General features: G+C 41.1%; 1 protein-coding gene across 6 annotated transcripts in view; it reads left to right on the top strand.

The window, feature by feature from the left end:
• Positions 1-1,309: 1,309 nt before the first annotated feature.
• Positions 1,310-18,302, top strand: part of LOC115151535 (GRAM domain-containing protein 2B) — a 28,953-nt gene continuing 11,960 nt past the window's right edge. Inside the window, exon 1 of one of the 6 annotated variants that reach the window (XM_029695554.1) lies at positions 1,310-1,532. In XM_029695554.1, coding sequence (XP_029551414.1) covers positions 1,351-1,532 — 182 coding nt within the window. In that variant the 5' untranslated portion in view covers positions 1,310-1,350. Of the gene's footprint in view, positions 1,533-8,866; positions 9,048-11,846; positions 12,189-18,302 lie in introns of those variants that run through there. The other 5 variants (XM_029695552.1, XR_003867319.1, XM_029695553.1 and 2 more) reach the window with 5 other exon arrangements.

Below are 18,302 nucleotides of genomic sequence, written 5' to 3'. Positions count from 1 at the left end.
TTTTGGACGCAGTAACTGCAGAATAACTGCAGTTACACTGCAAAATTACTGAAATAAATGTTTTTATTAGTTTGGACGCAGTACTTGCTGTATATTGATATACTGCACTCTGCAATCGTTTTTCAATAAAGAAAAGGGCTTCGTGTTTGCTGTGGCATTACAGTGCCTCCTCGGTTTCCTTATCTGAAGTGGCGGTTCCAACATATACTGTAGTCATATGAGCTGGTCTGTCATGAGGGCCTTTAAAATAAATGTAAAAAAATCCTATTCTACTTCTCCCAAAAAGTACCACTGCCGATGAGTCATCTTTTTTTTTGTGAAACGTCTTGAGGATTTCCAACATATTAATGACTCAACGTTCTTTGAAAATTAGGGTGAAATGGCAAGTAATGTGCATTTTCAGGGAACACTATAACCAAATGCCATGGATTTAAAAAAAGCGGTGTGATCATGGCCATTTGGTGCTGCAGTTTCTGCCTCACAGGAAATGGGGGGGAAGGGTGACAGACAGTGGTCACTGGCCACAGTCCTATGGTGTAAAACAAAAGGCACCAACATACTTCCTGAATGCCACTGCAGTCTTGTTTAACAAATTTTAGTTGATTTAAATGTATTCGCTATTTAGACTTGATGCAGCTGACTCTGCTTTTAGCCTACCTCTTTTTTTGGGCATAACGTAATTCCTTTTGGAGCCACTGTTTTAGAGGATGTCATGTTGAAACGCAACAATACCATAAGCAGATGCTTTTAAAAAGCTAGGATTTATTAACGTCCACCAACATGCACTAGTTAAATAAATAAAATAATAAAAACGTCCACCGATGTACAAACAGAAGCCACTCAACATAGGTTGTGCATAATATACCATAGGGCAGGCACGTCCTTGAATATTTAAGGAATTTATACATTAAAAAAACGACCTGCTGCGGTGGTGATTGAACCAGGTTCATAACTCTATATAATATTTGTCATACAACAGGCTAATTAATACCTGTAACACACACACACACACTTCTCTTCGCTAGAGATTATATATTTAAAATATGAACTCACTGAAATGACCATAGAATAGATCATTGAAGTAGACTGGCCTACTAAGCCCCACAAATAAAGAAAGATTCAAATGCTTTCAAATTGTAGGTACAATCTCTTGGTCACACGTTGTCGTTTTGATAGCACAATGACGCGGGTTTTGTGTCCAATAAAAGGCAATGGGCGGAGACGAAGAGACAAGTACTGCGAACTGATTGGAAAATTCGTTTGCCACGACATTTTTTTTGTTTTTTTTATATATATAACTTTCCTCCTCTCCCATTGGTCGATTGGCTTGGTCCGATTTAAGCTAATGTAATGTATGGTCACAGCTGGAGTGGGAGAAAAACACGCGTGAAACAGCTCTGGTGGAGCGGTGTTTGGAGTCGAACACCGGTTGGAAGAAAAATGCTTGAAAACAAGACAGATCGATTGAAAACCTTCCTGAGGAAAATGGATGAAAATGCAATCGTCAGAATCAAGCACTTCATGAAAGAAAGGTAAGGATAGCTAGCTAGCTAGCTAACTAACTGTTCTACGGAAACCGCTAGCCTAGCTTTAGCGCTCTGTACCAATGGGTGGATGTGCAAACAAACAGATGCTAACTTGACTAACGTTAGCTGGCTATCCGCTTCTTATAAAAAAACGAACTTAGCTAGCTAATATCAACGTTTTGAGTTCAATGTAACGTAACTAGATATTTGTATCATTGCATTAAGCATGTGCACTGAATTGTTTTATATAGTTATTACTATTGTTGCACAAGTCGTTTATGTTCGTCAAGCGGTGCATATAACGTTACAGCCCTGTGCGATATTTAACTGGCTTGTTATGAGGCCAAGCCTTGCTAGTTAGTTACATCCTAGGTGACATAGCTAGCTATGTAACTAAAGTTGTTATTGAACACATTTTCAAAGGTAATCATATTTACTGTCTCACAAATAAATGCTCGTCAGCTGTTTGGAGTGTCAACGTTCGTTGAGCAAACAGCTGGACCTAAGGCACGCGTAAAACTCGTGTATTTTGATGCATAGAGCTTCCTGATTTAAAAATGGCTGGCTGTGCTGTATAAATATAGCTAGTGTTGGATGTTATGCTTTAATTAGGTCGCAGTGGAATGAATACTTTTTACACTCAGGCCTTCATATTATCATTGACACCCTAACTAGCCAAACTCACAAATTACGCAAGCCTACAGTCAAGGAAAGTGAGTTTCTTTACATTCAAAACAGGCCCATAATATTAACTTTTCACCACTGTTAACAGAAGGGGTATGTGTTGAGTGTTTTAGGAAAATGGACAGCTTACATTGTTCTGTTATTGCATCTTCCAATGCTCAGGTTCTAAATCTCATTGCCTCTCTCGCAGAGGAAAACACAATCACCTCATCGTCCTCCTGCACCTCTATGTGGATCAGAATGACTCCACTATTTATTTCTCCTGCTGATGACGGTGATGATCCTGCTCTGAGAATAACTAGAGACTGTATGGATCGATGTCACAGCAGGGGACACACAGGAGACATGTTGTATTTTCCATTGAGACTTAGCCCCACATCAGTGTGTCACCGGGGTTTTGATGTTAATGTCAGCTCTAGTGTTATTGTTTTCATCCGCAGTGTGCCACTACAGACTATCAGAATCAACAATCTCTGCATCATTCAAGACAGTTTCTTTGTGACAAGGTGTCAAAGTTCAGTTAGCCATTTATGTAAGTGACAGTTAAAGTATCCGGAGGCTTGGCCCCAATTCAGGGCATGTCTGCCGGAGCCATGAGACGCGGTTGCCGGTCCGTGTAAATATAAACAGAAAAGTCAGTCTTTAGGGTAAATCGTCAATGGAAACGCATCATTTTTAGTCCCCATGGGTCATTATATCTTGGCTGTAACATATCACCGTTTAAGCCCCATACAATAGAAATCCTGTTACTTTCCATCCTCAGTCCTCTGGAAAACAATTAGATTTCCTATTATCCCTGACCCTCTAGGCGATCTCTTTCACTGTTACTGGTATGTGAAAGTGACATTGGTGGGGGTAATCGCTCAGGTCCTCGAGTGTACAGTTATAACAATGTGTACTTGTCTAATGGAGGATGCGTAGTTTTGAAGTTCAAATAGTCCTACGTTGAAGCTGGGAATCGACAGGGACGGGCTGCAGTCCAGGGGAGAATTTTAATTGGGTTTCCTCTCGCCTCCCTCTCAAGGAGGGGTGTGGTAGAGGTCGACCGATTAATCGGAATGGCCGATTTAATTAGGGCCGATGTTATGAAAACTTGAAAATCGGTATTTTTGGCCACCGATTTGCATTATTATTTTATTTTTATTTATTTATTTAAATATTTTGTATTATTATTAATATATATTTTTAACCAGGCAAGTCAGTTAAGAACACATTCTTATTTTCAATGACGGCCTAGGAACAGTGGGTTAACTGCCTTGTTCAGGGGCAGAACGACAGATTTTGACCTTGTCAGCTTGGGGATTCAAGCTTGCAACCTTACGGTTAACTAGTCCAATGCTCTAACCACCTGCTTTACATTGCATTCCACGAGGAGTCTGCCTGTTGCGCGAATGCAGTAAGAAGCCAAGGTAAGTTGCTAGCTAGCATTACATTTATCTTATAAAAAAACAATCAATCATAATCACTAGTTAACTCCACATAGTTAACTACACAATCACTAGTTAACTACACATCGATTATATGCGTTGCATATAATCGATGCGGTGCGCATTCGCGAAAAAGGACTCTCGTTGCTCCAACTTGTACCTAACCATAAACATCAATGTCTTTCTTAAAATCAATACACAAGTATATATTTTTAAACCTGCATATTTAGTTAATATTGCCTGCTAACATGAATTTCTTTTAACTAGGGAAAATGTGTCACCTCTTGCAACAGAGTCAGGATATGCAGCAGTTTGGGCCGCCTGGCTCGTTGCGAACTGTGTGAAGACTATTTGTTCCTAACAAAGACAGCCAACTTCGCCAAACGGGGGATGATTTAACAAAAGCGCATTTGCGAAAAAGCACAATCGTTGCACGACTGTACCTAACCATAAACATCAATGCCTTTCTTAAAATCAATACACAGAAGTATATATTTTTAAACCTGCATATTTAGCTAAAAGATATCCAGGTTAGCAGGCAATATTAACCAGGTGAAATTGTGTCACTTCTCTTCCGTTCATTGTACGCAGAATCAGGGTATATGCAACAGTTTGGGCTGCCTGGCTCTTTGCTAACTAATTTGCCAGAATTTTATGTAATTATGACATAACATTGAAGGTTGTGCAATGTAACAGGAATATTTAGATTTAGGGATGCCACCTGTTAGGTAAAATACGGAACGGTTCCGTATTTCACTGAAAGAATAAACGTGATAGTTTCCAGATTCTACCATATTAATGACCTAAGGCTCGTATTTCTGTGTGTTATGTTATAATCAAGTCTATGATTTGATAGAGCAGTCTGACTGAGCGGTGTTAGGCACCAGCAGGCTTGTACGCATTCATTCAAAACAGCACTTTTGTTTTGCCAGCAGCTCTTCGCTGTGCTTCAAGCATTGCGCTGTTTATGACTTCAAGCCTATCAACTCCCAAGATGAGGCTGGTGTAACCGATGTGAAATGGCTAGCTAGTTAGCGGGTGCGCGCTAATAGCGTTTCAAACGTCACTCGCTCTGAGACTTGGAGTAGTTGTTTCCCTTGCTCTACATGGGTAATGCTGCTTCGAGGGTGGCTGTTGTCGATGTGTTCCTGGTTCAAGCCCAGGTAGGAACGAGGAGAGGGACGGAAGCTATACTGTTACACTGGCAATACTGAAGTACCTATAAGAACATCCAATAGTCAAAGGTATATGAAATACAAATCGTATAGAGAGAAATAGTCCTATAATTCCTATAATAACTACAACCTAAAACTTCTTACCTGGGAATATTGAAGACTCATGTTAAAAGGAACCACCAGCTTTCATATGTTCTCATGTTCTGAGCAAGGAACTTAAACGTTAGCTTTTTTACGTGGCACACAATGCACTTTTACTTTCTTCTCCAACACTTTTGTTTTTGCATTATTTAAACCAAATTGAACATGTTTCATTATTTATTTGAGGCTAAATTGATTTTATTGATGTATTATATTAAGTTAAAATAAGTGTTCATTCAGTATTGTTGTAATTGTCATTATTACAAATAAATAAATAAAAATCGGCCGATTTTAATCGGTATCAAGTTTTTTCCCCTCGGTCCTCCAATAATCGGTATCGGTGTTGCAAAATCATAATCGGTCGACCTCTAGTCTGCGGTCCTGCCCCTGTGACCTTCTCATCCAATGGGTTTTGAGTAGGAGGCAAGGAGAGAAGACATGAGCAATTAAGGAAATGTAATTTAAATTCTCCCCAGGTGTCCATCTGGCTCCTTGAAGGTGCTTTTTATTTTACCAGGTAAGTTGACTGAGAAGACATTCTCATTTACAGCAATGACCTGGGGCACAGTTACAGGGGGGAAGAATGAGCCAATAGGAACCTGGGGGTGGTTAGGTGGCTCACAACCAGGGGCAGGGGAGGCCTACATTACCAGACTAAGGGGACTTAACCAAACCTTTGAATTATTGTTATTTAAGGCTAAGCCTAACTCTTGAGGTCTTGATATACTCATTTTTGTACTTGCATGGTGTGAGAGCCAGGTGGGAGTTTCCTGCTTGGTGGTGTGACTATCGTGAGGCTCTGCTGGAAGAATTGCCTTCTGTCTGCATTGGCTGAACATGGAGGAAGTGGCAAGAGCCCATGGGTGGTATGACACTCCCAATCACACTGTTCTGCTGGGCCTGACGGCGCGCTGCACGTTGTTTGGCACCCTGCCTTGTCCTGTTGGACCAGTCTGCTGCAGAGTAAAGCTGCACCCTCCCTGAACCCTCGCAGGCCTCAGTTCACATCACTTGATTAGTTGACTGTTTTGCTCTTGCTCAATACTGGGATGTAAAGTAGATTTGGCATATTTGCTTGAATTGAACTGTGCTGTTTGCCCTTGTGGCACTTAGATTAGGCTGAACAAAAAAATGGTTTTGGATTGTTCTGTTAATAACCTTAGTTAGTTGTACAAAATATTTATGTATGGTTAGTCCATGTGTGAAAGCTTTGGAATTTGTACTTTCCCTTACTTTTAATCAGTGCACTGTAAAACAATTTATTTTAGCAAGTTCAGGAGAGCCCATCTTTTGTCACCTGGTCTTTGTGTTTGGCTGCAACCAATATGATTGGACAATAGAAAATCAGCAGTTCACCTGACTGGACATTTTTCTTCCTGTTCTGAGGACCACCACATCTGTCAAAGCTCTTGAGCACCACCATTCAGAGTCGTGGGACAACTTTTGCTCCTCTGAAATGCCTCCCCACCCTTGATGTGGTAAACAGAGGAACCTATCTAGTCCACCCTTTAGCTTATGCAATGCAGTTGCTTTCGCTGACATGAGGAGATATTGTATACCACCTCAATGAGGATAGTGTACTACCAGATCTGTAACAGGCTTCCCATCTGCACATAGTCTGTACAAACTGATATTAATAAATTATTCTTTGTCATTCCCCACACATCTCAAAGCCCGCTTCTATTGGGAGGCCTGGTGTTTCGTTTGATACCCGGAAGTGTGTTTTAGGTTAGAGCCCTGCACGGGCATGAATTTTAAGACTGAGCCTTACCCATGCCTGCGACATTCAGACCCTACCCAGGCTCAATTGCTTCTATCAAATGTAAGGCCCGGCCCTGCCGAAATCAGAAATAACTTCCTCTGTGAGGATAAATGAATTAGCTGTTCCTCTCTCACTCGCACCCTGTGCACAGTTCGTTCTGCATGCGCTCTGCTCATGGCGAACTGAGTCTGGGTATCCATAGCAACGGCTCCGCTTGGGCTGCTCTGCTCAGTGAAGATATGAGAGCAGTAACTGTTAGGTACTTTTCATCACTCAACTCCGACAAATCTTAAGGAACATTTATTTTCTGTGAAATAATGTCGCCTGTTGTATATGTGACGAGGTTGAATAATTTGACACCATTTTATGATCTTAGTCAGATATGACTGTACTACGCAGCAGAGCACACGAGAATGACTCAGCTTCAAAATGTTAGTGCTACATTCTGGGATGCCCTGCCTGTCCCGTACATAACCCCATGTATAATGGCTGGGAATAGCAATGGTAAGAGCTGTTCTGCGATAAGCCCTCTCACCTCCGTGTGTGTGACCATCGCAGCCAATGCATTATCATACCCGGTGATTTAAACTGAAGCGGACAAATGAAGGCAGAAATCAAGTGGATAGGGATGGGGGGTGCTGTTGGTCCAAGCTTGTACAATGTGTGCACAGGTAAAATCGTTTTTCCACTTGGCCTAATGAACTAGACAGTGTTATTTATTCATTTTTTCAGCAGCGAAGTGGTCAGTAGCCACCTTGCTTACATTGCAGCCTTAAAGTACAGAGTTGACTAGGAGTTTAAACCATATTTTAGTTTTTCTCGTTGCCAAAGCAAACAATTGGCATTTTGACATGCAAGTGTGAAGTCCTTTTCAATTTCAAATGTCATTGAATTGCCCTGATGAGGAAGAGCTCATCAGCTGATAGGCCAATCTGCTTCTTTGTTGTCCACCAATGAGACTCTTGACAACTCTCTTCATTATGCTAAAATGTCAGTCATGTGAACTACACATGCTAGAAAAGTAACCTTTTTGCATATGTCTCTTCCTCAGTAAAGGCCTGTTATAGGAGTCTATGTTAAGTGGTCCTCTGTAGCTCAGTTGGTAGAGCATGGTGCTTGCAACGTCAAGGTAGTGGGTTCGTTTCCCGTGACCACCTTTATGTAAAATGTATGCATGAATAAGTCGCTTTGGATGAAAACATCTGCTAAATGGCACATATAAGAGGATTTACTGTAAGGGGCTAGTTTAAGACTTGCTGGCCATTTATGTTGTGGAATCTCTGTCTGTCCAGGAGGTGTTAAGCATGACAATCCTTGGGTCAGACTTACGGTTAAAGGGAAAGTGAGAGATATCTGCCTTTTTTTGTACTTACCCAGAGTCCGATTTAACTGATGAATACAATTTATGTCTCTACATTTTTGAAGGTAGTTTCTGGACCAATTTGCTAACTAGCATTGGCGCAATGACTAGAAGTCTCTGGGATCAGCTAGCGTTAGCTGATTGCACTAACATCTAAGTGTGAGAATGAGTCGCTAAGTTATAGCCTCAGTCCCAAGTGGCTACCTCTCCTTGTGTCCTCCTGAAAACACAGATGCCAATGGTTTTTTTTCTTACCCCCACCAACATTAGAAAAGTGTAAAAAAAGAAAAGTGCATTCAACCTGAAGGCCTACTAAAATGTGGCTCCACCTACGGGCTTAATTTGAACTCATGCCTCTGAAAGGTGTCCTTTTTTTTAACAGGCACCATTGTCCATGTGTATTTTGATTCCTTGCTCATTGTACTGGTTGCTTTGTAGCACCATCCCTTGAGTCATTTTGAATTTGACTGCCATTTCAGTGACTCTGTGTCATTTGAAGCCATTTTCATGCTGTGGTGAGAATAGAGGCTGGTGTTATTTCCACACCTCACGCCCTTCCCAATGTCGGCTGTTTCCAAGGTAACGCCAGGTGACACAATCTGAGCGGGGTCAGTGTGGCTTGGAATCCAACCCTCTTGTTTTTTTTTCATCCCCCACTCTCTCTCTCTGTCTCTCTGTGTGCTGCTTCTCTTCCTACCCTTCCATGTTGTTTTGAACTGCAGCTGTAAAAGATAGACCTTTACACCCTGACTACCTGCAGTTGCTCCCAGGTCCAGACCAGAGAGCAAAAAGTACACTCTTTTTTTCTCACACACACACACACTGCTTGCGCTCGGACTAGCGGGCGCTCTCTCTCTGTAGCAGCTGAAGAAAAGGTGGTTTAGGACAAGCTTGGCTGATCATGGAAAGAGGAAACAGCCAGTGGTATGACCAGGATGCTGCAGACTGTCGTCGTGCAGGGAATGGGGCGAGGTAGGGCTCGTTTATCCTCTTCACCTGTCACAGCCTATTCACTGCCTTTTCATATTATAGACTGATCAGGGTGTAGCCTAAGTGTGAGTGAATGCCGTCAATGCTTTTCCATTTTACGTGAGTATGACTTTTCTCCCTCAGTGTCGACTGTGGATTTAGCCACACGGCTTCCTTGACTCCAACCAGCAGTGTGTTCAGCAGGACGCAACGGTTTGAAAATTTCAGATAGAAATAGGCTATGTAGAACAAACATGCCTCTGACGTGTAGAATAAGGAATAGCATCAGCTCTAAATCATGGCACTTCTATCTGCGACGTTCAACAACGTTTGATTGCTGAACCGTGGCCCAGGATTAGTCATGGCCTCCATGTTGGAGTCCAGTACCAGAGGGAGTGGAACCATCTCTAGATCACAGCCTATTGGCCTCAAGTGATCTGCTGGTGTATTCCTTGGGGCATACAGCGGGTTGGCTACACTTCCAGGATTACAAGCTAGTTGATGTGCTGCTGCTAAACCAACGTAGTTTCTATGATGTCCTCTATGGGGGGAAACACTGTTGTATGACAAATGTGAATTACTTTAATAGACTACAATTTCCCTTATACATCTTCTAGCATGCAACAAATTGGTTGCTTGACTTTGTTATTCCCTTGCATTTCATTGGCTGCATTATTATTATTTTTTTTTGTAATTGTATTCTGTGATTTTTGGACCTCACTGACCACATGTTACAAGTAGGCTACAGTACGGTGGATTCTCGTCTCAAACTTAGCAGACAGGCAGCAAATCTATTGTTTTGGAAGGCCTCCATAACAGTGTAGCCAGCAGTACTGTGTGACTGGCTGCCAGCCAACACTCCAAATAAGCTCACGTATGTTACGTGGCAGGATCTGAGAGTTCAACCGTTTAAAGCATGCATATTCCATCCCCATGTTTGCTTTGAGACCTGGCCCATGTGTCCTGTCTTCTGTAGAACAGGTCCCGTCTGTGGTATCAGATTCTCTCATCTTCCTCATTTTTGTTTATAGAAAAACGCAATGACAGGCATGATCTAGTTGTCAGACATTCCTCAATGAGGTGGAAATGTTAATGTATTTTTTTTCCACTGTAATGCCTCTACTTAACATGCCCTATACCAGCGATCATTGACTGGATTCGGCCGCTGGCCTATTTTGTTTGTGTTTTCTTGAGCAGATGGTCGGGGGGGGGAACATAATTACAAATCATTTGTAGACTGCAAATTGACCGCAAGAAGCCTGACTAAAACATAATAGTTTCAAACCTTGCTTACATTTGTATACGGTCATGTGTGTCTATAATGCATGATAATACTTGAACAGACTTCCAAAAATCACTGGTGTTTTTTTTTGTCTTATGTCCAACAATTTTAAAATAAGTATTTGCTCAGAAAACATTGGGGGGGGGGGGGCGGGGCAAATGAAACCAAATTGGGCCCGCTGGCTGCTAGTTGGGGAATCCTGCTCTCTGTTTTATACCTAGACTGTAAGCCTAAAGGGAAACCATAACGTGTTTAACCTGTGTTCCTGTAACAGTGTAAAGGGTTTTACTATTTGGGAGGTTTTGCTGGTCATTGTTTGCCTTCTACAGAGCTGATCATGTCAGCTGGTGATATAACTGTCACATGGTGCATGATGTAATTAGTTTTCCAGTCAACTACAATTTTGTAATTTGTCTGTGACTTGTGTTTTATACAACACCTTATACAACACCTTATTGCTATCTGATATAGCCTAGGCCTAATGGGTTTTGAAAGTGCTGTGTTCCTGTGGTATAATTGGCAGTTCATACATTAGTGAGAGGCATATTGGCAATTTATACACTAGGTGGTACAGGCCCTGAATTCTGATTTGGCTGGAAGCCATGGTATACCACAGGTAGTTTTACTGATCTAATTACGTTGGTAACCAGTTTATAATAGCAATAAGGCTCCTCGGGGTTTGTGATATATGACCAATATACCACAGCCAAGGGCTGTGTCCAGGCACTCCGTGATGCTTAAGAACAGCCCTTAGTCGTGGTATATTGGCCATATACCGCACCTCCTCGGGCCTTATTGCTTAATTCGTGACCGCTCATGTATGTCATGTAGCTAAGGATGTATGTCCTGAAGGAACCAGTGCAGGTCTAGAGTAGACAATGCTGGTATGCCATGTCTGTCACCAACGGTTAATGTGTTACCGGTTTTCTAAACGGGACTCACTTGGCAGGATTAAGAGTTGCGTGTGTATCTAGTGTGGGCGGACATCGTAGAAATATTATTAAATGCCTTTCAAGGAAATGACATATTGTAATGTGGGGGTGATGACTGAGTAAACTCATCAGACCAACTTTTTTGCTCAACAAACTACACGCTCCTTTCTCACGAAAAGCAAGAGCAGCAGCATAAATGATAATGTATCTGGCTCTACTGCAGCAGTAGTGTTCGGATCTATACACTTCAGTTAAAATTACACAGACCCGTGACTATCAGATCCGACCCAGATCCGTGACACTACTTAGAATTCTTGATTTGGACCTGCTCGGGTCCGGATTGGGTATTCGGGTACAGGTAGATCCGTAAAGACCTCACACACCTCCCTGGGTTTCTCAGACTTTCCCTAAACTAGATGTCTTCAAGCTAAACAAGAGCCACAGGCTAGCCTATATGAAAAATGATCAGTAGTTCATTCATTTTCACTCTGAGCTAGTGGAACTTTTTTAGATTACGGGAAGGGCTTTTTTTAAATTATTATTATTATTTTTTTTTTATTTTTTTTTTTATATTTTTTTTACATGTCCCCACCTGTGCATTGCGCCACTAAGTGCAGTAGGCGTGGGCCCTTAGGCTTACGTCACCCACTACGAAGTGTCACACCATTTCAACACAAAGCCACATCCTTTAGGTAATAGAACAACTGCTTTCACTTGAAGGATATGGCCAGACTGAACTGGTTCAGAAGTCACTCAGGAAAAAAACATTCCATTGCAGCAGTGAAAACTTTTAGGTCCTCCTTTTCTTCAACTGTTGTTTTGTTTTGACTGACGGCACATTATGGATTGAATTGTGTTTTTATTCAGATAAGGTCTTGCTATGAATAGGTATATGAGTCTTCGCTCATCTGGGAGACTGCGTCTGAACGGGTAAGACTTTAGACGGCAGTTTACTAATTTGGTTGTATAATTCTTTTCAGGCAAATTATTTGGACTTCTGCACAGACATTCACTATTCAGGTTGAGACCTGTTTTGTCATGTTACGTTGATCTTCGTCTGTGTTTGTAGCCTAAATCCATTGAGATTTGTTTTATTTTTGTCCTTTGAAAAAAAAATATGAACTCTGTCCTATGATTGCCTTTATTGGATTCGACTTGGGCTTGAGTAACATTTTGAAATGGAATTGATTTGAAGATGTTTACTGCAGTCATATGGGTGATTCTCACAACTGGCACTTGACAAAGAAATGTATGTTTCCTCTTGGGTTGCTAAGGTTAGGATCTGTATTTGTCTATTTTAATAATAATTATGTTTATTGATCAGATAATATGCATTTTACCACAATATCTGCAAAAATTATCATTCGCATTTTTTTACATTGCTCACCTAATGGAAAAAGCCTGAACACTGAAAACGAATAGATTTAAAATGAAATGAATGGAGTTAATTTATCTCATTACCGCAAGAAAATATGAAGTTACTGGTTGGTATGTATTGACCCCCCCTTTCCTTTGTTGCCTTTATTTAACTAGGCGAGTCAGTTAAGAACAAATTGTTATTTTCAATGACAGCCTACTGGGGAACAGTGGGTTAACTGCCTTGTTCAGGGGCAGAACGACAGGTTTTTACCTTGTCAGCTCGGGGATTTGATCTTGCAACCTTTCGGTTACTAGTCCAACGCTCTAACCACTAGGCTACCTGCCGCCCCAGTTACGGGAAGGGCTTTTTTTTGTTGAGTCAACACATGTTAGAAACACCTTTTGGCAGTAATTGCATCTGAGTAGTCTTGGGTGAGTCTCTTAACAGGTTTGCACACCTGGATGGTGCAATATTTGCCCATTTTTATAATTATGGGCAAGGTGAATACATGACCCCCAAGGTGTTGGAGGTCATGGCCACAAGTTTTGAAGTTTTGCCATAGTTTTGACTTAGATTTAAGCAGATTTAAGCAAATTTAACTTGGCCACTCAGGATCATTCATTGGCTTATTGGTAAGCAACTCTTGTTGTAGGCTATTGTCCTGCTGAAAGGTGAATTTGTTTCCAGTGTCTGGTGGAAAGCGACTGAAGCAGTTGTTTTTTTTACCTGTGCTTAGCTCCATCTCGTTTAATTTTATCCTTATGCGTCAAGCATACCCATAACATGATGCAGCCACCACCATGCTTGAAAATAAGGAGGCAGTTACTCTGTGATGTTGGATTTGCCCCAAGCATCAGGCTTTGCATTTAGGGCAAAAGGTTTATGCCTTTGGTGTGTTTTCTTGCAATATAACTTTAGTGCCTTGTTGCATACTAGAATATTTGTGTTGTTTTCAAACTGTCATTTAGGTCATTTATTGTGGAGTAACTACAATGTTGATTTAATCTTTCTCCCATCACAGCCTAGGAACTCTGTAGCTGTTTTAAAATCACTAATGACCTCATGGTGACATCTCTGAGCAATTTCCTTTCTGTCCAGAACAATTCAGAATACTATTTTTGTGTCTGGGTTGTTTAAATCATCATCCACAGCCTGACCATGCCTATATATATATATATATATATATATATATATATATATATATATATATATATATATATATATATATATATATATATATATATATATATATATATATATATATATATATATATATATATATATATATATATATATCTGATTTGTTATTGTTACCCATCTACCAATCACTGCCCTTCTTTGAGGCGTTTGAAAAGCTCCTTGGTCTTTTGTAGTTGAATCTGTGCTTCAACACTTGACTGAGGGACCTGACGTATGTAAACTCAGCAAAAAAGAAACGTCCTCTCACTGTCAACTGCGTTTATTTTCAGCAAACTTAACGTGTAATTATTTGTATGAACATATCAAGATTCATAACAACTGAGACATAAACTGAACAAGTTCCACAGACATGTGACGAACAGAAATTGAATAACGTGTCCCTGAACAAAAGGGGGGGTAAAATCAAAAGTAACAGTCAGTATCTGTTGTGGCCACCAGCTGCATTAAGTACTGCAGTGCATCTCCTCCTCATGGACTGCACCAGATTTGCCAGTTCTTGCTGTGGGATGTTACCCCACTTCCACCAAGGCACCTGCAAGTTCCCGGACATTTCTAGGGGGAATGGCCCTGGCCCTCACCCTCCGATCCAACAGGTCCCAGACATGCTCAATGGGATTGAGATCTGGGCTCTTCGCTGGCCATGGCAGAACACTGACATTCCTGTCTTGCAGGAAATCACGCACAGAATGAGCAGTATGGTTGGTGGCATTGTCATGCTGGAGGGTCATGTCAGGATGAGCCTGCAGGAAGGGTACCACATGAGGGAGGAGGATGTTTTCCCTGTAACGCACAGCGTTGAAATTTCCTGCAATGACAACAAGCTCAGTCCGATGATGCTGTGACACACCGCCCCAGACCATGACAGACCCTCCACGTCGATCCCGCTCCAGAGTACAGGCCTTGGTGTAACGCTCATTCCTTTGGCGATAAACGCGAACCCGACCATCACCCCTGGTGAGACAAAACCGCGACTTGTCAGTGAAGACTACTTTTTTACCAGTCCTGTCTGGTCCAGCGACGATGGGTTTGTGCCCATAGGCAACATTGTTACCGGTGAGGACCTGCCTTAAAACAAGCCTACAAACCCTCAGGCTGAGAGAGGCTGGACTATTGCGGACAGTCTGAGCACTGATGGAGGGATTGTGTGTTCCTGGTGTAACTCGGGCAGTTGTTGCCATCCTGTACCTGTCCCGCAGGTGTAATGTTCGGATGTACCGATCCTGTGCAGTTGTTGTTACGTGGTCTGCCACTGCGAGAACGATCAGCTGTCCGTCCTGTCTCCCTGTAGCACTGTCTTAGGCGTCTCACAGTACAGACATTGCAATTTATTGCCCTGGCCACATCTGCAGTCCTCATGCCTCCTTGCAGCATGCCTAAGGCACATTCATGCAGATGAGCAGGGACCCTGGGCTTTTTTCTTTTGGTGTTTTTCAGAGTCAGTAGAAAGGCCTCTTTAGTGTCCTAGGTTTTCATAACTGTGACCTTAATTGCCTACTGTCTGTAAGCTGTTAGTTTCTTAACGACCGTTCCACAGGTGCATGTTCATTTAATTGTTTATGGTTCATTGAACCAGCATGGGAAACAGTGTTTAAACCCTTTACAATGAAGATCTGTGAAGTTATTTGGATTTTTACGAATGATCTTTGAAAGACAGTCCTGAAAAAGGGACGTTTCTCTTTTTTCTGAGTTTATGTAGTATGTATGGGGGAAAGATGAAGGGGTAGTCATTAAAAATCATGCCAACCCTTATTTCACACAGTGATTACATGTAACTTATTATGTGATTTGCCACATTTTACTCCTGAACTAATTTAGTGAATAAATAATAGTATGTGAATACTTACTATTTGTATTAATTTGTAAACATTTGTTGAATTTTCTTTTCCCTTTGACATTATGGCGTAGCCTGTTTTGTCTACATCAATGACAGAAAGTCACAAATCCATTTCAATCCCACTTCGTAACGCAACAAAATGTGAACATTTAAGTGAGGTGAATACTTATGATACCCACTGTACATGGGATTTATACACCCATATTTCTTGACAACCCCTACTTAATCAAATAACTGTTTTACAAAAAAACTCTATACAATGGGTGTAAGCAGTGGTCCTAGTAATTAATTATACCTCTTTTCTCTGTATATATCAACGATGTCGCTCTTGCTGCGGGTGATTCCTTGATCCACCTCTACGCAGACGACACCATTCTGGATACAGCTGGCCCTTTGGACACTGTGTTAATAAACCTCCAAACGAGCTGCAATGCCATACAACACTCCTTCCGTGGCCTCCAACTGCTCTTAAATGCTAGTAAAACTAAATGCATGCTCTTCAACCGATTGCTACCCGCCCGACTAGCATCACTACTCTGGACGGTTCTGACTTAGAATATGTGGACAACTACAAATACCCTGGTGTCATCTGGCTAGACTGTAAACTCTCCTTCCAGACTCATATTAAGCATCTCCAATCCAAAATGAAATTTAGAATCGGCTTCCTATTTCGCAACAAAGGCTCCTTCACTCACGCTGCCAAACATATCCTCGTAAAACTTACTATCTTACCGATCCTCGACTTCGGCGATGTCATTTACAAAATAGCCTCCAACACTACACAGACTACATCCAATTTGCTATCAGTGTCATCTGTTTTTTTGTCACCAAAGCCCCATATACCACCCACCACTGCGACCTGTATGCTCTCGTCGGCTGACCCTCGTTACATATTCGTCGCCAGACCCACTGGCTCCAGGTCATCTATAAGTCTATGCTAGGTAAAGCTCCGCCTTATCTCAGCTCACTGGTCACCATAACAACACCCACCCGTAGCATGCTCTCCAGCAGGTATATTTCACTGGTCGTCCCCAAAGCCAACACCTTTGGCCGCCTTTCCTTCCAGTTCTCTGCTGCCAATGACTGGAACGAATTGCAACAATTGCTGAAGTTGGAGGCTTATGTCTCCCTCACTAACTTTAAGCATCGGCTGTCTGAGCAGCTTACCGATCGCTGCAGCTGTACACAGCCCATCCAACTATCTACCTCATTCCCATATTTATTTTTATGCTCTTTTGCCCATAAGTATTTCTACTTGCACATCAGCATCTGCACATCTATCACTCCAGTGTTAATTTGCTAAATTGTAATTACTTCGCTACAATGGCCTATTTATTGCCTTACCTCCTTACACTGTATATAGATTTTTCTATTATGTTATTGACTGTGTAACTCTGTTTTTTGTCACACTGCTTTGCTTTATCTTGGCCAGGTCGCAGTTGTAAATGAGAACTTGTTCGCAACTGGCCTACATGGTTAAATAAAGGTGAAATAATAAAAAAATAAGGATTAGCTTAATATCGTTACCAAGATTAAGGTTCTACTTGCCAAAACTGACCTAAAAATGTTTTTTTGGCAATGAGGCCCTTCAATATGCAAATAATAGATGGCCATTATGAATCAGCTAACAATTGACCCGATCACTAAAGCCCATTCATGCCTCCATGTTGGTAAGTTATTTTTTTTTAAATGTACTTTTTAGTCATTTTGGTAATGAGAAGGTAAAGGGGGTATTAGAGACTAAGAACCTAATTATGAAGGCCTATAAGTCAAGAAATTAAAATGAACTTGTGAGGATGACGACTCCTAGATTTGATGCATCATGGGTGAATAACTTTTAAATATTGTATTTTGTTACAGTAACTTGAAAAAGTGTTACGGTAATTAGAAATGTCCACAGATGCATTTTACTTATTAGTTTTAATGTAAACTACTATTAATTTATTTTTTTTTTTTTTTATCTGATTCATGGACAAACTACAGCAACCTATTGTTTAGTTTTTTTTTCTCTAAAGTAAAATTGTATAAAATTATCCAACCATTTAATCATGACATATTTCGGTAATGAGAATTTTGGGTGCCAATGTTTGTAAAAAAAAATCTGTAAAATGTATTTAAAACAAGACAATGTGCCATAAACTAGGCATCTTAGTCTTCAGAGTGATATTTGATTGTTGGCAGATGCATCATGGGTTTTCTAACTCAATTTACTACTGCCATAGTGAAACGCCTCAATATATAACTTTAGATCTGTCATTCTCATTGGAAGCCAGTCTAAGATGCAGTATGTCTGTGCTATTTCTATGCTCCCCGTTGTAAAGTTTTGTTTTTGGGTCTTGTACTTTCTATTCTGCACACCAACTGAAAATACAATATTCTTGGTTATGGAAAATATTTTTTTGCAGTGGTTTAGATGGTACAATAATTATCTACACTATAGTTGCTTGTTTTGTTACAAACTGTAATGAGGCGAACTATTAGAATTTTAGCAACCAGAAAATGGCGGAGGGATTGGAGCATAGTGCTTCTTTGAAACTGGTTTCATGAGAATCACCCATATGATTTGCCTACAGGAAGTTAGTCGCCAAACGCCTCGCTTTGCTGTATTTACCAGAAAGCTGTGGTTTACTAGCTAGCACCTTACAGACTG

Source organism: Salmo trutta, chromosome 17, assembly GCF_901001165.1.
Source record: "Salmo trutta chromosome 17, fSalTru1.1, whole genome shotgun sequence".
NCBI classification, from domain to species: domain Eukaryota; kingdom Metazoa; phylum Chordata; class Actinopteri; order Salmoniformes; family Salmonidae; genus Salmo; species Salmo trutta.
Note: the sequence above shows the minus strand (reverse complement) of the source record. Positions and strands in the feature narration are given on the sequence as shown.